Raw genomic sequence first — 26,389 nt, forward strand, 5'->3', positions numbered from 1 at the left:
CCGAGGGACCCCCTGGCAGCTGTCTATGGTGAAGTCACTGTGCAGTCGTCACCCTCATCTCAGCCCTTGGCCCGAGGAAGGGCACTGAAACGTCTGACAGTTGTTTTCTGGGGAAAGTGCAAGGTTGGGCATCTTTGTCAGTGTGTTTTCTTAGGGGATTCTCCTTTGTTCCTTGAGCTCTGGTCTTCTGGTGGGTAGTAACACGGCAGGCAGAGTCTGAGCACCGGTCTCTGGGCCAGTAGATTCTGATCCCTTACCCAACAGAGGGCTTCGGGGGCCGGGGCTCTATTTTCAATTTACCGGGAAGGTTCCCACCTTTTTAAGAGAGTCGAGACATCCTATCTTGGGTGGGGGCCCTAAGAAATTTTCATGCCTCTGTTCATTGATCAGCGTAATTGATGACAGATGCTTTTTATTTCTTTTACTTTTAAAAAAATCCCCACCAAGAAAAAAAAAAAATCCCCACTGCATCAATTGTTAATTGTTTAAAGATATTTTTATTGGGGGCTCTTACATCTCTTTGCACATATGCTGCCATTATCATTTTCTTTTTTTTAAATGAAAATCTGTTTTTATTTAAGATTTTTAAAAAGATTTAATACAATGATTAAGCTCTGTGCTAAGCACGTGTTTTTAAATCAATCTCAGCAATTGCCATCATCATTTTCAAAGCATTCTCTTCCCACTTGAGCTCCTGATATCAGCTTCTTTTTTTTTTTTAACATTTTATTAGGGGCTCATACAACTGTTATCCCAATCCATACACACATCAATTGTGTAAAGCGCATTTGTACATCATTCTCAAAACATTTTCTCTCCATTTAAACCCCCGACATTAGGTCCTCATTTTCCCCTCCCTCCCCGCTCCCCCCTCCCTCATGAGCCCTTGATAGTTTATAAATTGGTATTTTGTCATATCTTGCCCTGTCCGACGTCTCCCTTCACCCACTTTTCTGTTGTCCATCCCCCAGGGAGGAGGTCACATATAGTTCCATGTAATCGGTTCCCTCTTTCCTACCCACTCTCCCTTAACCTCCCTGTTTCGTCATAGAGTAAGAAAATTCTAAACACTTTATTTCCAATAGTTCTTCATCGCCCTAAACAGAATCTTCGTACCCCCGAAACAATGACTCCTCTCTCCTCTCCATGCCCCCACCCCCCGGGCCCCTTATAACCACGGATAACCTTCTGTGTTTATGCTTCTGCCAGCTGCACCGAAGTTACTGACATACTCTGTTAAAAGGTGGGCTGATGGACACCCAGATAAGCAGACCTGTGGCCCGACCCCTAGCCCCTCGCTGTGACCTTGGCTGAGGACTCAGACTACAGCCGGTCACCTGCTACCCGTTGCTGTTTTGCAGAGGGTCTGAGCTGCATGAACAAGGACCACGGCTGCAGCCACATTTGCAAAGAAGCCCCACGGGGCAGTGTTGCCTGCGAGTGCAGGCCTGGTTTTGAGCTGGCCAAGAACCAGAGAGACTGCATCTGTAAGTACAGACCGCCACACACTCGCGCTGGGGACCGTCACACCCAGAGGTTGTTTTTCTGCAGCCCTGGCATCACAAGTGCCACCTCGTGGCACAGCCGGTTCAGGGAAGGCAGCTGGCAGGGAGGTTGGCCTCCACTGGACACTGAGTTCACTGCAGAACCAGGACACCCAGCTCACTGCCATCAAGTAGCTAATCTAGCCCCGGACATGGTCGAACTGCCCTTTCAGGTTTGGGAGATGCCATCTTTACCGGAGCGGATGGCTTCATCTTTCTTCCGAGTAGGGATGAGTGGATTTGACCCACTGACCTTGTGGTTAGCAGCTCAAGGAGTAACCCACCGGAGTTCCTTTAGCAGAACACAGGGACCGGACTGTTCTTTGAAGCAGCCGATCAGAAGGAAATTAAATTCAGGAGTAAAATTGTGAATGTTGGGGAGCGTGGCCCCCTATTCGCATAAAATCAGGTCAGATTTCGTGTCTAGTAGCTCTTTGCTATCTGGTTCCTTACAAGTCTCATCTGCCTCTCCCCCCCATCCTCCCCCCAAAAGTTCCCTGCCTTTGGAAGAACAACCCATCTTTTGCTGTGCTTCTAGCCCCTTCCAAGCCTTGGTCTGACAACTTGATTCTCAGCCTCCCATCTCTGGCCTAATTTCCACCAACGACAGGACATCAGCTCCCGTGTTGTGAACTATTTATTATGTGTCAAGATTTGTCCCAAGCATATGCCTTATCCCACTACTACGCTGTCAGCTAAGTCATGATTCCCTTCTCTCTTTGTGGGGAAGTTAAAGCAACAGGGCACACAAGGAGGACCTGGCAAAGGAGGATTCAAATCCAGGGTCACCTCCCTCTTAGGTTGATGGGCCCCTCCCGGGAAAAGCTGCCTCAGAAGCCGTCCCAGGGGCACAGCCGTCCCAGGGGGCAGCCCTTTTCTAGTTCCCCTCCCACTGCCCGCTGGTCATTCCTCAATCACGGCGTGTGGCACCCTGGGTCGGATGATGTATGAGGGGGTTTCAAAAAGTCACAGAAAACTATAATGAAAAGAGAATGGAATTCTTTTGTCATCCACCTTGAAGCCCCCTTATATGCAGGTGTCTCACCCTCCAACAATGAGCAATGCAAGTCGGGGACGGCCCTTACTTTTCCACCCCTCAGCTTTCACTTGGCCCCTGCCACAGCCCCTGCCAATCACGTCCTCAGTCCAGACCCCGCTGGGGCAGAGTGATCAAGATAAGGAAACTGCTGGGAGAAGGAAGCCACGGGCACAGAAAGTGGTTTCCGAACCACTCGTGATGCCAGAGAAAACACCGGCATCCCCTTAGGAGCTCCTCCCCGGCAGGAGACTGCTGCAGTTTGCCAGGGATGGCTGTTTGCCGTGAGGAGATTGAGAGATGAGAAGACAGTTTCCCCAGGAGACCTCTCTCCACCGCCTCCATCGCAGAGCAGAGTGTAGCCCGGAGGCCTGCCCAGTCAGGCCTGGGCACGGTCACGCCAGGGCATAGGCAGGCTCCTGTTGTAGCTGACGTTGACTGGCCCGACTCCCCACCTCCCCACACTCATGACAAACCGTGTTCAGTGACCCTGGATCATTGCGCTCGAGCCACAGAGTTTTGTCGGCTTGCTTTTGGAAGCAGATGACCAGGCCTTTCTCCCTAGTCCATCTTAGTCTGGAAACTCCGCTGGAACCTGTCCAGCCTCAAAGCAACACACCGGCCACTGCCGACATAGGGGGGTGCTGCGTCTGACGCAGATTGGCCAGAAGGGAACCTGGGCCTCCTTCAGGGAAGGTGAGCATTTGGGGCCCCAGGGCAACATCTTAGGGCCCCTGAAAGTCTGGCTCTCTGGGAAGGCTCCCAGTGGGCTGAGCAGAGTGGAGACCACTTCTGCCTGAGGGACGGATGGACGGAATTGCCTCCAGACATCAGCCACCAGAGACTCAGCTGTGAAGTGAGTCTCTTGGCCATTTCCAGTTCTTTGAGGCAGGACACCTCAAAGTTCATATTTTTTTTTAAAATTAAATATTTGCACGATATCACTGTTCAAATATGATGGTAGCAACATGTAAGGAAACAGAACAAAAGACCCCCAGAGTCCTACTCCATAAGCAACTGTGAGAACGTTCCCGCGTCCTTCTATTTAGTGGCCCATCTGCATGCACACGTCATACATCGCAGGACGTTGTGCTTATCACAGAAGTGTTATTATTTTTCTTTTTTAATTAGAAAATCCACATGTTCATGTCAGAGTCCAAACAGTCAGGAAGTCGATAAAGAAAACATCTCCTTCCCCTTGCCAAAGGTAACCACTATTAGCACTTTGGTGAGGAGACTGTTTTATCTATCTACCGATCTATCTACTTATTTATTGCTGTCCACACTATTCATATATAGTCTTTAAAATGAGTGGTCAACGTTGCATGAATGATATACAAAGAGCCACCCTTTCTTTGGAACTAGTTCCACACGGAAATTCAATGAGAGAAATCCTAACACATACATACAATTCAGGAGCTCCAGTGCACACTGGTTAAGCGCCCGCTTGTTCACCGGGATGTTGTGGTTCAAGCCACCAACCTGCCCAGGAGGGAAAGCTGTGGCAGTCTGCTGGAGAGACAGCAACCTTGGGAGCTGTCTGGGGCAGTTCTGCTCCGTTGCTGGGAGCGGGAGCCGAGGCTCTGATGGCAGCGGGCTGTCTACAAAGGACTAGTGTCTGCTTTGCGGTGTTCCCCAAAGGCCCGGGAGAGCTGGACTATGCAGAGCTCTCTGGCAAGAGCAAAGGCCTGGCCCAGATCCTTCTGATAGAATTGCTCTTAATGCATAAAACCGTCCCTCGACTCGCCCTCCTCCACCTTCCTGTATGACCTTGTTCAGACGGTGCGTCCACCTTTGTACGGCATGTCTTGTGACTGCTTCCACACCTGCCTCCCCCGTGGCACGGGGTCTGCGTCGGGCAGGTCTCCTTAGGCTCAGCGCCTGGCACCTGCCAGGCGCTCCAGGACTCGCTGAATGGAACTCAGAGTTCTTGAGCAAGCACTGCCCAACTCATGCTTTGTGTGCTGCTTCCGTTTCCGTGCTGCTTCCGTTTCCGCTCAGTGACCTGCCATCATGGGAACGGTGGGTGCCAGCACTCCTGTGAGGACACTGCCACCGGCCCGGAGTGTAGCTGCCATCCACAGTACCAGATGCACCCGGACGGGCGGAGCTGCCTGGGTGAGTGGTAAAGGTGGGCCCCGGGCTGCCCAGGCCCTGAAAACAGGCAACTCAGTCGTGCCCGGCCCCAGACGCAGGGCCTTTGGGGTGCAGCGTCTGCTCCCAAACAGGCCCTGTACTACTTCGCCCGTTAGAGTACCAGTGGTGAACACCTGGGGACGGGGGCTGGTGGCGGACATCTAAGCCCTGCTCCCTTCTTCTTTCCCTGTGTGACCCAGTAAGGCCCTCCCCCCTCTCTGGGACCAGGCTGCCCCGGCACGGCTGTGCAGGAGACAGACAGCACATCCCACAGGGCAGCGAGGGCCAGACGAAGCCCAAGCAAGCTGTTGGGGTTGATACAGCCACCTTTATGGTCATCAGGGACTCAGGTGGCATGGTTTTCGTGAGCTCCTTGTGCAAAGGGGACCGGGTGCAGCGGAAGCTTACATTCCTTGGTGTCTTTCTGGCCCTTGCACTAGACTTAAGCGATCTTCCCCCGTAGGTCATGTTTACGAAGGATCTGGGCACGGAGCAGGTGTGTTTCCTTCAGACCCTCGCTTATTACAACACGTCTCTGTTGAGTGCACGGAGGCACCCTGCTTCAGTGGTTCTCACCTGGGGGCGTGGCTTGCAGGGGACGAAGAACCGGACTCGTTCGGTCTGAGAAGTGGGTGCTTTGGCTTCTTCTTGCAGTGCCCGAGGACACTGCCCTGGAGCTGACGGACAGCAACGCCACCTCCGCGGCGGATGGGGACAAACGGGTGAAACGAAGGCTGCTCATGGGTACGTGCTTCTACTCCCCACCCCTGGCCACTCATGTTGGCCTTGTCCCTCCCCAACTAACCACAGCAGCCTGAGCGGGTGGGCCATCCACTCTGAGACGGGCTGGACTGGGACGAACAGCTCTCGCCAAGCCAGAGCCTGTGTTCTTCACAGGTGCCGTCTCAGTCACCGTCCAAGACGGCTGGCTTTATGGAAGGCGCCTGCTGAGCTGCGAGAGAGGCCTTGGGCAGGTTGCCCTGAGCCCCCATCTCTTGGTCTTTAACATGGATATAATAAAGTTGACTTATTCAGGTGGTCAGGAAGTGTAACTCAGCTAATCAGGTCTGATAGCACCCGGAGCCCGGTGCCTGGCACTTAAAGGGGGTAGTTGGGGAACACGGCTTTCCTTCTGGCTGAGTCACCTGAATGACAGGTGCGTTGGGCAGCCTCTAGCTTAGCCTGGCAATTTGTGTATTTAAACACACACACACACACACACTCACTCAACCAGAGTTGTTGTTTAATGAAGAGAACATTTATTAAGTCTTCCACAGGACAGAGACAAGACAACTCCAGATGAGGGAGACCATTAACTTAAGGCCATCTTGGCGTCCAAGGGCTTGCTAGGATACAGCTTTACAAAGGTCAAACACAAGACTGTCTTATAAACATGCTTGGTGGCAGATCAATATAACATAGTGGAATGCCCAGAGAGGGATGGGGACCATGACTGGGAACTGTGCCTTATGGAAGACAGAGAAACTTACAATACTGGTCCAGGGGGTTCTCCAAGACAGTTAGGGCATGGCTCATGACCATTACACACACACACACACACACACACACACACCCCATACAGTGACCTCTATCAAGGACACACCCGGGTAAGCCTCTGAGGGAGATTGCCTCTCCCTGGGCTGATTGGCGGGGTGAAAGTGATTCACTTTCCAGTGCACTCTGTCTGAGGGCAAGACTCTAAAGACCCCGGCCTATGTCAGAGGGAGTTCAAGGAAGAAAACTCAACCAGTGTTAAGAATAGAAGAAATGAATGCAGATGAGGAACATTGGCCTGTGGCACACGGGAAGGCCTGTCCAGCACATGAGCTGAAGACAATAAGCAAAGTGGAGGCAATAGCCGTGGTGGGTGGGAGTAAACAGGTGCTTTGGAAGGCTATCAGAATAAAGAGTGTGGTGTTGTGAAGTACAGTCGAATTGGTTTGAGCCCATAGTGACCACAGAACGGAGCACTGCCCGGTCCTGCATCTTCCTTACAGCAGCTTGACCTCACGGAACGGTACAAACATTGAGCTGTCATTGGTAACCAATCAGGTGACATGTCTAAGATCTTTCCTGATTTCAAAAAGTCAGTAGTTTTCACTGGGAGAAGCACAAGAGTTATAGGCAGCCAAGGTGAATGCTGTCGCAGACTCCATCCTCCAGTGACAGTAATGACCATTATCGATGAGTGGATGCCCAGGTAGACTCATGTTGAGCAAGTATGGGAAGGTGAATGCAACTTTGTCCACAAATACACACACACACACACACACATATACACATATATATATATACACACATACACATATATATATATATATATATATATATATATTAAAATTTGCCAGAAAACATTTTTACACGTTTCTACTTAGGACAGAAGATTTCTACCTTTGCTGAAAATAATAAACTTGATTGTAGCAGCGGGGACCGAGGGCACTGTTATGAAAACATCTGTGCCCTTACCAAGCACCTTGAGAGAATGAGTCACTGGGCTGGGGACTCAGGCCCATAGTCTTTGGGGACATCCGGGTCAGCTGGCAGGACATAGTTCACAAAGACAGTGTTCTATATCCTACTTTGGTAAGTAGGGACTGGGCTCTTACTAGCTTGGAAACAACCGCCTAAGGTGTTGGTCTCGCCCCATCTGGAGGAAAGAAGAATGACTGAAATAAACAAACCAAGCACATGGTATCAGTTAGTCCAGAGGGCTAATGGACCGTGTGAACCCCAACTTCCTTGACTCCGAGACCAGAACTAGACGGTGCCTGGCTGCTGCTGCTCACCACTCTGAAAGGGATTATGCTAGGAGGTCCTTATTAGAGTGGGAGAAAAATGTGGAGCAAAGCTCAAAATCCTAAAAGAGCTCAAGTTGACGGGTGTAATAGAGTGATAACACTCCAGACTATGGCCCTCGGATGCCCTTCAGGCAAGTTTAAGGGTGTCCAAGGGTTGTAGACTCAGTGTTCCACCCGGTTCTATTAGACCAGTAAGTCTGGTTTGCTCGTTTTTAAGGAATTGGAATCTCGCTCTACATTTTGTCTCTCGCTATTGGAACCCTTGTCAGAGGTATTGGTAGTGGTAGCTGGGTTTCATCTAGTTCTTTGGAGTGATTGTTTCCTTCAGTCTGGTTTTCTTCGTCTTCTTTGCTCTGGCCAGGAGGAGACTAATTTTACATGGTATTTTAGATGGCTGCTCACAAGCATCTAGGACCCCAGTTTCCACTCACCAAGGCGGAATGAAGGCTGTTGCCTTTATGCACTATGTTGTTAATTGACGTAGATGCCCCTCAGGACTTCAGTCCCTATCCCTCAACCCCAGTGTCTCAGTCCCACGAGATGTTTGGTTATGGCAAATACATTTTTCTGATAGTGCCTGCTGTGTGCTCTCTTATATATTTAGATTTATTCGTAGACATGCAAATATGAGCTAGCTGCTGCCAAACCTATATTACATACAAACCCTTAGAGCTGGGAAATTTTCTTATTTTTCTCTTTTGATGATTTTCCCCTTTATTCTTCTATTCCTTCTTTCTGCAACTCTTCCTAGTTGGCTGTTGTAACCCTTGGGTTGACACTCTACTTTTCTTTGTATTTTTTGTTTTATTATCTAGGAAGTTTCTTCAATTTTATCTTTTTTTAAAAACATTTTATTGGGGGCTCACATCACAATCCATACGTCCATCCATTGTGTGTCAAGCACATTTGTACATTTGTTGCCATCATCATTTTCCAAACATTTCCTTTCTGTTTGAGCCCTTGGTATCAGCTCCTCATCCCCACCCCCCCATGAACCCTTGATAATTTATAATTTCCCCCTCATGCAATTTTATCTTCTAATCCTCCAATAGGGTTCTTTTATAAAATTTGCTTCTGTAGTTTATATTTTGAAGAATTTTAGTCTGTTTTCTGACTATTCTTTTGCTCTTGTCTCATGGATGTTTTATTGTCTTTCGGAGGAGATTAATTGTAAGGATCTTTAAAAACAAAGCAAAACATGGGTATCTTTTTCCCCTATATCATCTTCATTTCCTCCAAGTTCCTTATTTGTTTGATTTAGGGTGTTTATTTCACATTAGAATCTTTCCCACAACACTGGCTGCCAGTCTGCTGGCAGCTGAGGAGATGGTGAGGCTTTGAGATCTCCTTTCTGTGTCTAGACTTTCCTCTGACGGAGCCTCACTCCACCCTCTGGTATTCCTGGCGTCCTTAAGTTCGGTGCACCTTCTCCAGAGAATAAAGCTCTCTGCTTTCATTGGAAAATAGAGGCGTATTTATTTGGCTATGTGAAAGGAAGGACCGGATCTGTGAGGAAGATGGAGTGGAGCCCCAGAGCCCATCTGTAGACAATTGGACATCCCCTAGCAGAAGGGACAAGTCAGTCCAGGTGCAGTGTAGCACCGACAAAACATACAACAATCCTCTAGTTCTTTAATGCTTCCTCCCCCGCCCCCCACTATCATGACCCTAGTTCTACCTTACACATCTGGTGATACCAGAGCATGTACAGATTCACTGGTACAGATAAGAGCTCTTAACACACAGAGTCCAGGACAGATAAGCCCTCAGGACCAATAATGAGAGTAGCGATACCAAGAGGGTAGGGAGAAGGTGGGGGAGAAAAGGGGAACCGATTGCCATGATCAACATATAACCACCACTACCGTACCACCCAGGTGACCAACAACAGAAACATGGGTGAAGGGAGACAGTGGATGGTGTAAGATATGAAAATAATAATGATTTATAATTTATCAAGTGTTCATGAGGGCAGAAGGGTGGGGGAGGGAGGGAAAAATGAGGAGCTGATATCAAGGGGTCAAGTAGAAAGAAAATGTTTTGAAAGTGATGATGGCAACATATGTACAAACTTGCTTGACACATGGATGTGTGGTTTGTGATAAGAGCTATAAGAGCCCCGATAAAATGATCTATTAAAAAAGAAAGAAAAGTCCCATCATCTTTTAATTCTACTTTCCATGAACTTAAAAAAAATAAAACCCTTCATACTTTCATATAGAAGACTCCCAGCCAATCACCCTCTTTTTACATCTGTCCTTCTCTCTTTCTGGGGCGTAACTTGGTATCTCGGATCCCTGGGCATTTCTGTGATCCCCTGGCTCGAATCGGGACAAAGATAAGGCTGCTTATTCCCCTAGAGATTTAAAGCCCTGGAGACCCGAAGGGGCAGTTCTACCTGGTCCTATAGGGTCGGGATGGCAGTGAGTGAGCTTGTGGTGGCCCAAAGGAGCTTACCATTGTTGACGCCCTCAGGGGACCAGCGTGGCTTCCTACATTTCTGCTGTTCCATTTACTGCTCATTCATTGACATGCCCAGTCTAGACGTTTTTACATTTTTTACTGATGGTCTCCTCTCCTGTCTCCTTGGTTTTTAAGCACACGTTCTCTTTGATTCTGTCCATCTGTTCTCACTTCAGTGAGCTTTTGAGAGGATGTGTGTATTCCATCTGTCATATTTAATTAGAGCCAAGTCTCCCCGTCACCGGGTTTTAATACGAAGTAGCGGTGGAAGCAGTCCGGTTTCTGGGTCCTGAGCGGCTAACAATTGAGGGAAGGTGGGCTAGCACTGCCTTTGACTTGCAGGTCCCTGGGGGAAGCGCAGGACTCTGAGGAGGCGATTTGCTTGTTGTTTTCGCCTCTTGGTTAAGTCTTCGTGACTAAACAACTCTGGTTGCTTTCCTAAGTGGCTCAGACAGGTCTTCCCCCTTTCAGGCAAACTGAAATCTGAAATGTGTTCATTAGCAGCGGCAAGACTCAAGCCACTAGTCTGTGACAAAGGAAGCGTCCTGGTGGCTGATGCGAACCCTCTGCTCATTATTCATGTAGAATGGGGGTGTTCAGGAGGAAGGAAGGAGCATTTGCTCCCCTTTGCACTCACGGCTAGCCTGCCAGGGCTGGTGAGCGGGACTTACTAGTGCTAGCTCTGCCAGGGGGAGGCGCTCTGCTGCAGGGAGAAAGGGGTAGCTTTACCGGTCGGTCATGTCGATGAGTCGGGAGCACCACCTGCTCACTTGCAGCTATTTCTTTAGCTCATCCGCAGATATTTGGACTGTGTCTCTAAGTATCCCATCATGCCTCCTGGCACCCACCAACTCTGCCAAGTGTTGACACTGTCTCTTTTTGACATCTGTATCAGTACCTCTCCAGGAAGCTAATGCCTTTCCCCTTACCTCCGTGTCAGAAACGTGTGCCGTCAACAACGGAGGCTGCGACCGCACCTGCAAGGACACTTCGACAGGTGTTCACTGCAGTTGTCCCGTTGGATTCACGCTGCAGTTGGATGGGAAGACCTGTAAAGGTAGCCCGAGCCTCTCCCGGGAGACTGGAGGTGCTGGTTTGGGGGGAAGCCCCCGCTGCTGAAGGCAGCTGTTCCCCTCCACTCCCACCTCCAGATTGGCTTATGATTCACATTGACAGAGCTTTTCTTCCCGGGGCGAGTGGACGGTTATAATTGAGGAAGCTCAATTAGAGGCAGTGTAATTGCATTAACTGTTGAGAAGATCAGCCTGTGCACGCACTACATAATCCATTTCAGGCAGGGCCCTTATTCGGAAAGGGCAGAAGTTCAGGAAACATTTGTTTGCAGACGATCATATCAACCGTTCATAAATAACAGCCGAGAGATTATTGTGTGAATAGCTGCCAAGATGATTATCGGGAACAGTTTAATGAACAACCGAACGGCGGACTGTTCCTGATGAAGAGAGGCCCCAGTGACCTGCTAGTATTGCCCAGCCAAGATCAGTTCTTCAGGATGATCAAAAGAGAGTAGACAGCCAGGTAGGAGGCGAACCTGAGAAAAGATCAGGTTGATTTGAGTATCAGGACTCAGTTAGAAGCTTTGAGGCTATTGTCACTTGCCTAAACAAAGGTTCTAGTCCCTTCTAGCGTTCTTGGGAAAGCAGTGCCAGCACAGGGACTCATCACTCTTTCTTCCACCCCGTTTCCACAAGGCCAGGCAGGGGGCCGCGTCCCCCAGACGGTCTTAAGAGATGGAGTGAGGCCCTTGTCTTTCAAAACGGCTTCAGCCAGGCCAGACCGTGTGTGCACGTTTACAGAGTCCACAAACATCCCGAAGTGGTTTTATGGATCGGGTCTTTTCGTGGCTCTCTAATGAAGCACACACACGAGCATGTCAGGGATGCGCGGACCGTGAGGCGGGGTGGCTGCCTGATTTGCCCGTGCCTGCCCGTTACAGATATCGACGAGTGCCAGACCCACCGCGGGGGCTGCGCCCATTTCTGCAAGAACACCGTGGGCAGCTTCGACTGCAGCTGCAAAAAAGGATTTAAATTACTAACAGATGAGAAGTCTTGCCAAGGTAGGTGCCGACCAGTCGCTCCGCGGTGCGGTGGCCTGCTGGGTGGAGCAGAGAAGGCAGAACCCAACCCTGCAGAGACCGGGTCGCTAGGGTTCTGAAGGCCTCGCTCGCTCATCCTTCCTGCGGCTTGAGCGCCCCTTTGCTCTGTGGACCAGAGAAGAGCACGGATGGAGCTTGCAGGTAGATTCTGCTGCTAAAATTAGAACAGCTCACAGCTGAAGTTGCTGCTCGGTACGGAATATGACCTAGAAGGTAAACAGGGCTGGATCGGGGTGCTAAGGTTAGGAGTCCTTTTCCTGTTCCAACATTTATTTTAAAGTTGCTGACTCTATCACAGAAGTTTTCCCCTAATCACAATGCGTCTGAGCACGAAGAACGTGTTCTAGGATCGATTGCAGTGATGCGTGTACAACGCTTCTTAATAGGACTAAACTATCGAATCGTATGATACGGGAATTCGATGCCAAGATGACTGTTATAAAATGAACACACCCTCTAGCCCACACTCGGGTTCAGTCCACAATCGAGATCACACGTCCACTTGTTTACGTCCTCATTGTGTTTGTGTGGAAGCCTTTGGGGCTCAGGGAGAGAGGGGCAGAGAGAGGGCGGGGACTGTGTCCAGGGGATGCTGGCCGGTCCTCAGCAGCACCCCTTCCTCCCTACAGAAGCGGTGCAGCTGTGGGGCCGCTCTGGGTAGCTGGTGTCATTGAGATTAGTAACGATTTTGAGCGGGCAGGGTGGTGGGAATCACTTATACCTGTAAATGAGCACCTTTGGTGCCCTACTGATCGGGAGAAACCGTCAGGAAGTACGTGCTATCAGTTATTCCTCTTCCAGGTATAGACAAACGGCCTGGCTTATTTTGTTAAGAATGCTGGTCTCGAGCCTCTCTCTAGCATGTCTGGTTTAACTTCAGATGGTGACGCTAGAACGTCTCGTCTTTACCACGCCCATTGTTTGTTTTTCCCCTCTCTCGGTTTGCTCTTCTCAGTAGACAACTTGTCGAAAAGTTCAAGTGTCTCTTCGCCTTTAAATCCAGCAAGGGGGTTCATTCTGGACGGTCCCTGCGTGGGTTGACTTCAGTTTGCCTGGGAAGCAAACGTACTGACGCACAGAATGCTTCATAACGCATAGAGCCAGAAATACTGTGCGAGCTGTGTAAACACATTAAAAAGGAATTAGAAACGTGATCTCATTATTTTCTGACAAAGCAAAATCTCACAGTGAGGAGCCAACGTCAGCTACTGAACGGGCCCTCTTTCCCAACAACTGGCTGAGATTAATAGCAGGTGTTATAGCATGGCATCCATTACCAGGCAAGAAACGGACTTTTTCTAATTTTTCACTGGCCAGTCTTGGTAGAACAAATATTTGCACAGAACAAATATGCTGCAGCAATCGCCGGGATTGCTGGGAAACGCTAGGACGAAGAGGTTTTGTAAGAAGTTGACTTTCCTTATTCACGTTTTCATTCTTCCAACTCCAGATGTTTGCTTTTACTCCTGCGGTTTCTCACGGCACACTCCGTGTTGGAAACGTGGTCTCGTCACGGTCCGGTTGGCTTCCATACTGGTGCTGGTTTATCCATTTGAAGCCCGCTCGTCATTCTGTTGAAACCTTCCAAAGCGTTCAGGAAGGGGAACACTGACAATTTAGTCTACGGGACAGAGGGGAGGACCAGACTAGAGGGAAAGGTGTGATTCGAATGACAAGCGCAGTCTCCCGAGGTCAGTTTCCATGACCCCCACAGGAGGCAAGGAGGCCACTCCCCAGAGTGTGGACAGTGGGGCACAGGGAGGACTGAGTCAAGGTGAGGAACAAGATCAGGGCGTCAGCCCAGAGGATCCGGTTGGGAGCGTCAACACCACCTTTCGGTGTTTGCAAGAGAACATTTCAGGGGATACGAGGGTCGATGCATTCTACTGTGGAAGGCATTAAAATCCAGACTCAAATGGCCTCCTGGGGTCCGAAGACTGGTTCTAGGAAGGTCAGAGAGAAAGAGAGAGTTGGGAACCAGATTTACCTCCGACCTTCGAGTTTTCTCCTTTCAGGGAACCACACCTAATACAATGAGTGTTGCCGTTTTAGCAATAGTAGTGCAGCAATAATGAGCTAGTGCCTTATAGTAGTGCAGCGATAATGAGTGCCTTATAGTAGTGCAGTGATAATGACACTGAACTAGTGCCTTAGGATGAGCACGATTCCTTTTCGGTAAGCTATCTCCTTTGGCTTCATTTACATCGTTTAAATTACTCAGCCCTGGGGACAGGCTTGGGCAAGAGAGACGACTGGAGCTTTCTGGCAAATGCTGTCTGCAACAGAATTTCGACATAAGGTCCCTGGCCGTGAATAAATGAATCGTGCACACGCTGTCCTTTCTTGATCACCGCTGAGTGGACAGGAGAGGAGAACGGATGGTCTTCTGAGCCTGTTTGTTGTTGTTTGTGTTGTCGGTCAGACGCAGCTGGTATTCATTATAAACACACTGTTCCCCCCCTCCCGTCCCCCGTCCACTGAGGTCTCAGTCCCTCTCTCCCTTTGCAAATTCCAGATGTGGACGAGTGCTCTCTGGATAGGACCTGTGACCACAACTGTATCAACCACCCTGGCACATTTGCATGTGCTTGCAACAAGGGGTACACGCTCTATGGCTTTACCCACTGTGGAGGTGAGAAAACTGCCCTTCAGAGGCAAAAGGAGGGCAGAAGGCTGGGCCTGGCAGGGGGAGTGGGTGGGCCGGGGGCCCACGTTTCCTCAGATCAGGGGTCTTTATTTTCCTCCATCGGGGGAAGGAGGGGGCGGATGAAAGGCACATTTCCAATCCCTGGTTTGTAGTAATGAGTTTATCCGCCCTAGGGCAGCATATGCTGGGGGAAGTCTCCCACATTTATCCCTGGAACATGTGAACTGCCGCAGTGAGAGAGCTGAGCTCTTTCACCTGTGAACTCTTGATTGGCTTCACTGCTGCAAGCTGGATGCAGAGAATGGGAGGGTCTCTCGGGGGCTGACACCCTATCCTTTGGAACCTCCCAGCCGAGAGTAGAGTCACAGTCCCCAGAGAGGCCATGCCATGGTCCTGCACTACCTAGGAATGGACAGCAAAGCCTTGGTTCCGTCCTCACTGTTGGCTCTTTGAGCTAAAGTGGGGCCGTTGAGTTTCTCTCTGCCCTGGACCCAATTAGCAGCACGGGTCGACGTCACATCACGTAAGCTCAGGTCAAGACATCTGCAGCATAAATCAGACTGAGCATCACAGACTCCCCACTTCCCGTTCCCAATGAGCAGGCTCCAGAAAACAGATGTATGGGTTCGGATTCAGAATAGCTTAGGCCAGACATCCTCTTGTCGTCCAGCAAGAAAGCCCGAGGAGACAGACGGCATGCAGTATGCATCTGGTTAGTTGGGGGCACTAACCAGTCGACCGAAACCAGTCTCAGGTTGATGGGGTGGTCACTGCAAGGCCCTTACCTTCTCTGCCCCTCACCTACACCTCACATACACACGATGCTGTCTATTTCTGCATAAACACACACACACACACACACACACACACACACACACACACACACACACCACGGCTTCAAAATCTCACGGAAAAATTCCATGACCTTTTCCACTCCATTTTCTCAGGAGCTTTTGGAGGCCTCTCTCACGTTTGCATATGTATGCGTGTGTCTAGGCTTCAAGAAGTTCTTGAAAAAATGGAATGAAAAATTTGTAAAAATTTAAAAAAGAGAAAAACTTGAATGGCCAGGTAATGGCAGGGCTGATGACAGTCAGCGGGGTAGGCGTCTTTCTCTCCATCTTCCTTGGGCGCCCCGGGAGGATGGTGTGGCTTCCCATTGGAATGCTGCGTGATGTCCGAGGCTGTCCCCTCCTGAGTGTGCCAAATGGGGGAAGGGTTTGGCCCAGTGTGGAACCTGAGTCCTGCCCAGCATCGGCAGGAAGTGGGTGTGGGTCGGCCGGACCAGGCGTACATCCCAAAGGCGGCCAGGCCAATTCGCCCTCCTCTTGGAGTGACTGGGCACCTGTGACCGGGCCTGTTTTGTTCCGCAGACACGAATGAGTGCAGCGTCAACAACGGAGGCTGTCAGCAGGTCTGTGTGAACACAGTGGGCAGCTACGAATGCCAGTGCCACCCTGGGCACAAGCTCCACTGGAATAAAAAGGACTGTGTGGGTAAGGGGCGCTGAGGCGCACACCCAGTCAGCGGGGCGGCCCCTGGCCCAGACGTGTTGCAGCTCCGTGCCTTTCCCCCCTGCCCGACTGGGACCCGGAGGGCAGCTGACCATCCCTCCACAGCTGCCCTTCTTGACACAGTTCAAAAACAGGAGATATTTGCAGGCTCGTCGGTGTTTCCTTCTGCGCTTCCTCGTGCAGGTGGAAGCTTCTGCTTCCCTGGTTGCTTTTCTGCATGACATTTAGCGTGCCAGAGCCTCCTTCCACTTGGTGAGAACTAGTTCCGTGCTCTGTGCTGGGTGTCAGCTCTGCCTTCTTTTTCTGACATTGTGGGGCTTTTGGTGCATGGGACGAAATTGTCATTGTCACACCTGGACGTTTCCTTCTCTCCATAAGTGTCTATGTTTCATCCTGTTTAGAAGTGAAGGGGCTCCTGCCCAATAGGACACCCCATGTGTCCCTGCAGTGCAGTAAGAGTGGTGGAGGAGACAGGTGCTTCCTAAGATGTCACTCTGGCATTCACCTCTCTTCAGGTGAGTGGGTCCCAGTCCCCAGGGCAAGTGTTCGTGTCGGGCGACAGGCCTTCCTGGCTTCCAGGTGTTAGATACTCACAAATGGCTTCTAGAGTCTAGAACAAATGTGCCCTCACCTCCAGAGACTGACATGCAGACATCCCACATGACAGGTGTTTTCTTGTGGCCTGTGATGGATTGAATCATGTCCTCTAAGAAAACGTGTGTGTAAATCCTAACCCTTATGCCTGTAGTTATAATCCCATCCCACTCAAGGATGGCCTGTCTTTGTTACATTCAGGAGGCAGGATTAGTCTAGGTGTATCTTGCAGTAGCACTTTTGAGATATCAAAGAATGAAACAGTGAGCAGAGACGGGATAAGATAGATGCCAAGACGCATAAGAGCCCGAAAGAGTCAGGACGCAGAAGCTGAAGAGACAAAACCTTCCTCCGGAGTCTCCCGAGAGAGAATGCCTTCCCTGGGAGCTGGCACCCTGACTTTGGACTTCGAGCTTCCTAAATGTGAGAAAATACATTTCTGTTTGTGTAAGCCATCGCCTGTGCGATTTCTGTTGTAGCAGCACTATCTAAGGAAGACCGAATTTGGTCCTGGGAGAGTGAGGTGCTGCTCCAACAATACCAGTGTCGGGGCCCGACTTTAGAATTGGATGATGGGCAGAGGCTGGAAGTGGTTTCAGGTGCCATAGGCGTTCCATGGTAAAAGCTTGTATGGTCTCGAAGAGACCATTGGTGGAATTAGGGACATCAAAGACAACTGTGGGCAGGGCTCAAAGGAAGTGAGAAGAGCTTTCGAGAGAGGCTCCTAGAGAATGCATATGGCGCCAGCGATAGGGTTTTGTTAGAGATGTGCATGTTAGATGGGCCTCTGGTGAGGCTTGGAAAGAACACAGGTGAGGAAGGCTGTTGCTTTGATGCAGAGGCAAGCAACGGTGCTCACCCATTTGGTGGAAGGTGGACCGTGTTAGTGACGAATGGATATCTGCCCGACGAGATGTCTGAGCAAGATAGAAGCCAGGGCCGCCATGGTTTGTCTCTACTGCTGATTGTACAATACACGAGGGCAAAGATGGACTCAAAAATGAATGATGCCAGACGAAAACAGAACTTAAAGATTTGCCAAATTGTACTCAACAAACTACAGACAAGAGTCCTAACATTTCCGTCAAGGATGTGGCTACGCAAACTTTAAAAAAGAGATTAAGCCTGTGACTAGTGTATCTAACCAACTACCACAGCAGAAAATCCATCCATGTGGACTGAAGAGGTCAGAAAGGACAGAAGGAGAGAATGTTGTCTGACTCTTGGGATTCTCTAGGCAGGAAGCAGGCTGAAGGAGCTACATCTGTTATCCCCAGGGAAGGAAGGGGAGGGGAGGGGGACAGGAGGGAAGGGGAGGGAGGAGGATCATCCCTGGAGCAGCTTGGAGATCAGCAGAACTGTTGGAAGGAGCCTAGGAAGCAGGACCTTAATGATTTCAAAGGGTAAGGCCAGTCTCCTGGATCTCCAAGGGTGAGGCCACACATCTCCGAGGTTTCAAAGAGTTTCATCATTATTTACTAGGTACAGGAGTTTGGGACTGCTTTGAAGCTATGTTAGCAGGATGGGACCATTGCCCAAAGCTGATGGGATGTGGCTGCCATGCCCAAAGGGCAAAAGATGGGGCCTGCCTGTCAGCTTGAGGGGGTGGGGATCCCACTTAGATGGTCTAGGAGAATGGGGCTACCCAGAGCTGAGGAAGCAAAGTTGCTGCTCCAGTGGGCATTCCAGCTGGCCTGGAAGGTGCAGTGGAAGCCTGGGGCATAGACTCCCCCAGAGATGACCAACACTTAGAGTCTGGAGACTGTAGCCTTTACCCAGGTGCTCTCAGAGAAGGGGTTATTTCTAAGCCTTGAGAACTATGGTCTGTTCTGCTCAGTGTTCAGTGTTCCTAGTGCCTGCTCTCCCTCGTCCCCTTCAACTGTTCCCGTTTGTCGTGAATAGATCTCCCTGTTCTGCCTTTGTGCTTTGGAGGCAAGCTTTCTAGAATTCACAGGTTCCTAGATGAAGACGAATTTTGTCCCAGGATGGAAGGTGCCGGAAGTCTCACTCCTAGTTGATTTGGATGACTCAGAAAATGAGATTTGGGACTTGGAATTGATTTAAGAGTTTGGGGGATAATGTGATGGGGTGCAGAGAAAGATGAGACTTTCTAGTCTCATAAAGAGTTACAGTCTTGGAAACTCACAGGGGGAGTTCGACCGTCTTACAAGGTTGCTATGAGTCGTACCCCTTGATGGCAGTGAGCAGTGTTTTTTGTTGGTGTGTGGGGAGGGAGGGGAGGATGGGGTGAATGTGTTTTGTGTGTAGCAAGGGCATACATTTGGGGGGGGGCCAAAGAATGGAATATTGTGGATTTAATTATGTCCTCCAGGGATTTGTGTTGTAAATAGTACCCTCTAGGCCTGTGAGATTTGTTAATAAATATAGTGTGGGGTGTGCCTTGATTTGACCTCTTTGGAGATACAGGAGATTAAACCAGTGAACAGAGCAGGAGCCAGGTAAAGGAACAGGAAGCAAAGTTGAATAGACAAAGACCTTCCTGGGGAGGGGTATGCATGGGGAGAGGAGAGACAGACAGACGAGACAGAGACAGGCAGGCTTTGCCTAGGCCGGGCCTCTGGATATGGACTTCCAGCCTCCTAAACTGGGAGAATAAATTTCTGTGAATGCTGTCCACGTGCGGCAGACCTGTTCTGGCAACAGGAGGGACCCAGGACAATGGCTCATGTAGAGTGGGGGTGGAGGGTGCCCTGTGCTGTGCCCAGGGTACACTGGCGCTTGCCCGCCTGTTTGACAACCCACGTTCTGTCTGTTAGGACCGCAAGAGGCCTACTCTGTCACCTGTGGCGCTTCCTCTCCTCTCAGGAACAAACAGCAAAAAGCAAATGACTCTGCTTTTGGGGGTAATTACCAAATCTGCGTGTTCTCTGGGACTCCCTGATTCCCAAGATCTCCCAGCTTCACAGTGAAGAGAATGTTGTCCCCTTCCTTCCATCAAGCCCGTTCTGCGGTCTTTTTCATGGGGTGGTGCCCTGAGGGTTGCCCTTGGTTTCTTCTCTTGATGGCCTCAGCACTGGGTGCCAGGTGTTCTTGCCAGCGCCCTTGGTCCTGTGAAACCGGTCTCCTCAGGTAACAGACCCTGACAGAGGGCACAGTGGGTCAGGAAGGGCCTGCTCAGCCGGGGGGCGAGTCCCAGGGGCATCCCCATCTCGTTGTCCCCGGTCCATTTCAACTCCTGACAACCTTTGTTCCCCAGAGCCCCTCAGAGGCCCCCAGGGAATGTGTGGGGGCGGGGTTGGGGTGGGCACACGGAGTTGGGAGGACACCAATGCGGGCAGAGCAAGGGGAGCAGGGACTCTCCAAGGAGAAAGGACAGCCCTTCCCAATTAGTCAGGAGGCCTTTTCCTCACAGGTGCGGGCACCTTGCGCTTCTGTGCCCGGAGAGCATCTGAGGGGGGATGATTATCGATGCAGATCTGCACATGTGAGCGGAATCAGGGGCCCGACATGTGGGGCTAATGGCTCACATATGTGGATTCACCATTAAAATAGGCTAGCCAGGGTATCACGTGTACTGGTTAATTTAATCCGCACAACAACCTTCAGGCAATTTTATTGTCGTTCTCCTGAAACAGTGAAAGGGCCCGCAGCTCAGAGAGGTGACGTAGCAGCGCCACAGGGATCAGGTAGAGAACCGGGCGAGGACGTCGGACCCAGGCGGTCTGGGTCCGGAGTGTCAGCCCCTGCCCTTCAGCGGCTGCTTTGGCTGTATGTCTGGGCCCAGCAAGAGCAGACATCGTGGTCGTTCCCAGACTCCTCAGGGGCAGAGAGTTGGAGATTTAGGCCACTCCAACAAGCCAGTAGCCATCAGGGCTTCATTTTTTGCTATTTACTAGGCAGTAGGCTAAGCTTTTTTTAAAAGTACCTCATTTAATCCCCATGTAGCCGGAGCATGTTGGGAGTACAGTTATGTCCATCGTACAGATGAGGTTCCTGAGGCCAGAGAGATTGAGTAGCATGCTCAGCTTCTCACCACAAGTCAAAACACTAGAATTTTGTATCAGGCTGTTCTCTCCAGAACCTTAACCCTACGGTAAAGACTGCCTGAACGGAGAGCAGACTTTTGTATAGTAGGCCCTCTGGGTGGGACCCTGAGTCCCTCCCAGATCTTGGGATTCCTGGCCACGTTTCCTGAGCACCATCCTTGTCTGGCACAGGCGACTCCCTCTACCCCGTCCTGTCCTAGATGCGGGGTTTTAGGAGTGGGTCCTTTGCCCTATCCCTCAACTGTCTCGTTTCCACTTTGGATTGAGAGGTTCCGGACTCCGTTCTCAGAAAGGCACACAAAGCGCCTTTCCTCTCTCATCTCCCCATTGAGGCCGTTTTCAGCTCTTGCACGGTTACAATTGTGTACTAGGTTTATCTCTCAATTGGAGGGACAGACGTAACTCTTAGGCGCTTCCTGGTGTTCCTGGTCCAGGATACTACACGCTCGGTGACCTCAACTTTTCTCGGTCTTAGGGGTCAGAGGGGAGCTGCGGCAAGCAGAAGTTTGGGGGTACGTAGCATGGGGGGGGCAGCAACAGATAGTTTACATTATTCCTCTGATATTTCCATTCCTTTGCCTCTGAAGGTAACGTTTCTCACTTGTCTCTTTCTGAAGATGTCGCCACCGTCAGGACAAGTGTAACCTTTAAGCTAAATGAAGGCAAGTGTAGTTTGAAAGAGGCCGAGCGGTTTCCCGAGGGTCTGCACCCAGTACTACCAGGTATGCAACCAGACGGCTGGTGCAGGGAGCGCGCCTGCATGCTGGGAATGGGGCAGGTGACAGCTGAGCTCAAAGTCCCAGGGAGGGCCCAGAGCGGTCCACTGGTGCAGATTCACCAGGGCCTCCTCTCGCAGCCTGGGCCCACGGGGTAGCGCTGGCAGAGCTCCTGCTGAGGTCCTGCTGGGGAGACTCAAGGAAACCTGTGCGTTCACAGTGGTCAGTGAGGCTTAAGATACGTGGCAGCTTGGATTGGGTTAAATTCTCTCGATCTTAAAGTTTGTTTCAAACATAGGTCACCACAAACGAAGAAAGGCGTGGCTCAGGAAGAATGCTTTTTTGACGATGATGCTCCTGCAGGTCTAGTTTTTGGAGGCAGTGGCCCCCCCTTGGCTGTAGCATAACAAACACCATCCCAGGAGGACTGGCCTTATTGACAAGAGCAGAGCCAACACGCCCTTCTTTCCCGGCTTGCGTGCCCAGTCCTGCTTCACAGGATGATTTGAGAGAGGACAAGCACAGCAGCAACAGCGTCGCGTTTCCATTATGGGTAGCGAAATAATTCGGAAAAGGGTGAGGGATGGTGGCACGACAGGATGGCTCCAGTCAGTGCCACCAAATGGTACATGCAAAACTGTGTGCAATGGGCAAGCACTTTGTTGCATGTATTTTGACCGCCATTAAGAGATGGGGATTCCTATATCAGGAAGCTTCTTTCCCTAATCCATCTTCAAATAAATCAGACAACCCAACAGGAAAATCACTCTAGTCATTTTTTTGACTTTCTGCCTAAGTGATTAGCCAAGTTCAGGTTTGGGATCACTGTTTGATAAAATAGTACGCAGCCATTAATTCTATGTTGGCAAATCATGCCCAATGACATAGGAAAATGTTCTTTTTAGAATGCGAAGAGGGAAAAAAATGAAGAGTCACATTTGGCATAGGTACCACAAGCCAAGTTATGGAAGAAAAGTATGACTTTGAGGCAAAAAGGAAACAGTCTGGCCCTCTTGTTCATAGTTGCCTACATCTGGGAGGGAGGGTGGTCAGTGACTCTTCTTCTCCTCCTTCTCCTTCTCTCCTTCTCCTCCCCCTCCTCCTTCTTCTGTTCCCTACGGTGACCACGAATGCTCACTTTTAACTCAGAGGCATTGTTTCAAAATAGATTTGGCCTATAGCTTAATTATTGATCTTTTACCAGTGTTCTTCTTCTTCTTGTTTTCATAAATGTACCAAATTGACATAAGATGTGGCCATCCAGGTAAGCTGGGTGACGGAGGGTCTATGTGAACTTTCTCAGCAATGTTTATGTAAACCTAAAAATGATTTTTTAAAAAGAAAAGAAACAGGTATGAGAACATTGCCAGAGAAAAGGGTTCAAAGTAACTTGATATTGAAAGTTGGCTTTCTGAAAAGTTAACCTCAGGTTAGCGAAGACTATAATACAGTTCCCTGTAGTCAGATTCAGTGGAATAAAATTTCAGATGAGAGGCAAATGAATGTGGATGGTATGTGGACCTGCTCTTGGGGCCAGATGGACAAGCTTTGGCTAACACATTCTCTGGAAGCTGTAGGGTGGCGAGGCGATGGCCAAGGGCAGGGAAAGGGATATGCAGACGCTTATAGCACGCACGCACACATGCACACTCTCATTCCCATGCCAGACTCCTTCTTGACATTGATTGGCTCTGTTGACTCTTTGTGTTATGAATTGCTCCTGGTCATTCCACATGAGACATTGCTGTGGAGGTACTTTGCAGCTGGCCCTTGGAGTTGGGATTGGCCTACGGTCAGTTTGAGCTGAATGCAGGAGCTGGCGTCCTCTCTAGGCCTGTCCTCGGTCCTTATTTGAAGCCTCCACCCCTGCCTGAGACCTCACCGACCAGTTTTGAAGAAGCCCACTGGGAGGGCACGTGGGCACCTTAGGACTCAGCTCTCAGCAGAAAGGGGTGGTCGGTGGGGGCTGTTGCAGGGGGGAGATGAAGTGACCCCGGTTCTCCTCTCCCATGTATGTGGCTGATCCATCAGAAACACAGAGCATTATTTATCCGTGAAACGAATTTTCAAGCGCTAAACTGCAAAGTTCCCTAGGAGGAGGCCTCCCTGCGTCTGCTAAACCACAGTGTCACCGGTGCTCCGAGCCGAGTGCTTGGATGGCTCGGCATCTGGAGCTAATCACTTAGTCCCCGCAGAGTTGTGTCAATGAAGTGTTTACTGAATCGAGCGAATGTGCAGCTGCACGCTTTGCCGGGATTTGGCTTCCGATCCTTTTGTTTCTTCATACAGACAAGCACAGTTCAGTAAGAGAGAGCTTCCGCTACGCAAACCTTGCATGCAGCTCTGGCAAGCAAGTCCCAGGAGCCCCTGGCCGACGGAGCGCCACTAAGGAAATGTTTGTCACTGTTGAGTTTGAGCTTGAGGCTAACCCAAAGGAGGTGACAGGTTGGTTGGAATGCAGTCTCTGATGCCAGGCTGCTCGCAGCCTGCTCCTTCTTTGTCTTTCACGGTTCGTCTTTCTTGGGGGGAAAGCTAATGCGATGACTGAAGTATCTCCTGTTTTGTTGGTGTGGTCCCCCTGATCGCCCCCCCAACCAAAAAAAAAAAGTAAACTGAATTGGTTTGGATCTTGAAGTGTTTTATCTGCTTCCTAAAAAACCCAAACCTACCATTTTGGTCTACACATTTTGATTGGAATGGACTGCTGCCCAGTCTGCTAAGTGCCTGCTTCCAGGTCTCCCCCATCCTGTCCCACACGGAACTTTGGGTGTTGGTGGGCCCTGCCGTCTGTCCGGACACGCTCACAGGCTGCAGTCTGATCTCCCTCCCCACTGCCGCCCCTCTTGTTCCTGTAGCATCCTGTGATCTGAGCTGTGTCGTAAAGCAAACAGAGAGGCGGCTCCGGAAAGCCATCCGCACGCTCCGGAAAGCAGCACACAGGGAGCAGCTCCACCTGCAGCTGTCCGGCAGGGACCTGGAGGCGCCTCAAAAGGACCCCCGGACTTCTGAAGGCCAGGCGGAGGCCTGTGGAGTGGGCCAGGGCCACATGGAGAACCAGTGTGGTGAGTGGCCTGTTGGCTAGAACCTTCTTGCTAACCGAACCGCCCTGAACCCTAGAAACACCAAGGGCCACCCAAAACAAATCTGGCCCTTTCTCCCTTCCCAGAGTTCCTTCCAGAGAACCTTCTGGACACCACCTCATGTGGTAACTGCTGGATGGTGTCTGCCCATCTGCCCATCTACTAGACTGGAAGTTCCCCATGGGGCCCAGATGCAGTCTTGTTACTTTTTGTCCTCTGCACCTGGAATAGTGCCTCCTTGTGGGGGAATGCAGTAAATGTTGGCTGAGTGGAGGGACATAAAGGAAGAGGTAGGATCGCTGCGCAGGGGAGTGCTGCCTTCTAAAGGTCTAAGGGAAGGAGGGACTTGGAGCAGCTTGATTCTCCAGCTGGGGCAAGACTGTGGGTAGAAGACACTCATAAGCCTTCTCCACCCTCTCCCCTGCCCATCTCTCTCTCTCATCACCTCTGCCGTACCTATGGGGACCTTTGTGCAAAGGTGAGGTCAAGGGACCCCTCAGTTGCCTGATGAGATTCTGAGCTTCATTCCACCCATGACACCCACGAGTGCCAGTGTGGTGGTACTGTGTGTGTGTGTGTGTGTGTGTGTGTGTGTGTGTGTGTGTTTCAGCATGAACTTTGAGAACTGGCACTTCAGTAGTCCAATGCTGCTCCTCTGATAAAGCTGGCAGGAAGTTCCAGGGTGGTCAGCTTCAAGACTTGTTTGCCCAGAGAGACTGTTTTAGACAATTATGGGAGAGGGAAGGATGGCAAAACTTCATCTTACATACTTTGGACATGCTGTCAGGAGAGACCAGTCCCTGAGAAGGACGTCATGCTTGGTAAAGTGGAGGGGCAGAGAGAACGAGGAAGACCGTCAACGGATGGACAGACACAGTGGCTGTAGCCATGGGCTCAGGCGCAGGAGCACTGGCGAGGGTGGCGCAGGAGAGGGCAGTGGTCTGCCCTGTTGTGCACACGGTCGCTATGGGCTGTAACCACCTCGATGGCACCGAACAGCCACTACTCCCTGACGAGTCGAAGCTGGAGAATATCGAGGTCTTACTTTGTAGTAATTAGGGTAATGATGATTGAGTTCTCAGAGCCGGAACGGGGTTGTTAGCCCCAAAGCTAAACCCTGAGGGGGCTTCAAAACGTTTGTGAAAAACTTCCACGATCTTTTTAATGCCATTTCCCCATGGATATGCCTCATCTCATTGAATTCTAAGGGCGGCCTTCGGAGACAGGTGCTCATTTTGCCCATGAATAGACGAGCAAACTGAGGGGTAAGTCTCTTGCTCGGGATCCCGTGTTTGTCTGGTCCCACACAAGGCGCGTAGAGACGACGAGTCCCCCCAGTGTAAACTGTGCCTTTGCCGACGTGTTACTGGAACGAAGCTTGATCCAAGGAGTCCAGAATCGGCACTCCTGAAGAAGCAGTCCTGAGCCTCGAGGCTCTTGTTCTAGAAGACCGTCAGCAGTAGCCCCAGAGCCCAAGTCCGTTGTTTTGCCAAAACTCAGTAAAAGTCAAGTGTAACGGCCACTCGGGCTGGTTTAAAGATGGCCTCAAGCTTTTATTCCCACTGACTAAAGAAAAGCAGGCAGGGAACACTGAGCTGGTTGGTTTGTTGTTATGTGAAATTCTAAGCGTTCTAGTTTTCATGGTGGGAGTTGGCTGTTGCTGGGTGAGTTGCTGGACCGTGTGGACTCTCAGAGACAACCGATGCCCCTGCCCCCACCCTTCACTTCCCCCCCA

At 50.5% G+C, this 26,389-nt stretch overlaps 1 protein-coding gene across 1 annotated transcript in view; it reads left to right on the top strand.

Moving 5' to 3' along the window:
• SCUBE2 (signal peptide, CUB domain and EGF like domain containing 2) overlaps positions 1–26,389 on the top strand; it is an 84,558-nt gene that overhangs the window by 23,857 nt on the left and 34,312 nt on the right. The window contains exons 5-16 of the mRNA XM_030885821.2: positions 1,362–1,487; positions 4,582–4,698; positions 5,371–5,460; positions 10,918–11,034; positions 11,935–12,057; positions 14,612–14,728; positions 16,117–16,239; positions 16,659–16,772; positions 19,629–19,715; positions 21,476–21,580; positions 23,864–24,019; positions 24,430–24,636. Coding sequence (XP_030741681.1) covers positions 1,362–1,487; positions 4,582–4,698; positions 5,371–5,460; positions 10,918–11,034; positions 11,935–12,057; positions 14,612–14,728; positions 16,117–16,239; positions 16,659–16,772; positions 19,629–19,715; positions 21,476–21,580; positions 23,864–24,019; positions 24,430–24,636 — 1,482 coding nt within the window. The remainder of the gene's footprint in view (positions 1–1,361; positions 1,488–4,581; positions 4,699–5,370; positions 5,461–10,917; positions 11,035–11,934; positions 12,058–14,611; positions 14,729–16,116; positions 16,240–16,658; positions 16,773–19,628; positions 19,716–21,475; positions 21,581–23,863; positions 24,020–24,429; positions 24,637–26,389) is intronic.

Source organism: Echinops telfairi, unplaced genomic scaffold (genome assembly GCF_000313985.2).
Source record: "Echinops telfairi isolate 266 unplaced genomic scaffold, ASM31398v2 ScPeMD7_60;HRSCAF=208, whole genome shotgun sequence".
NCBI lineage: Eukaryota > Metazoa > Chordata > Mammalia > Afrosoricida > Tenrecidae > Echinops > Echinops telfairi.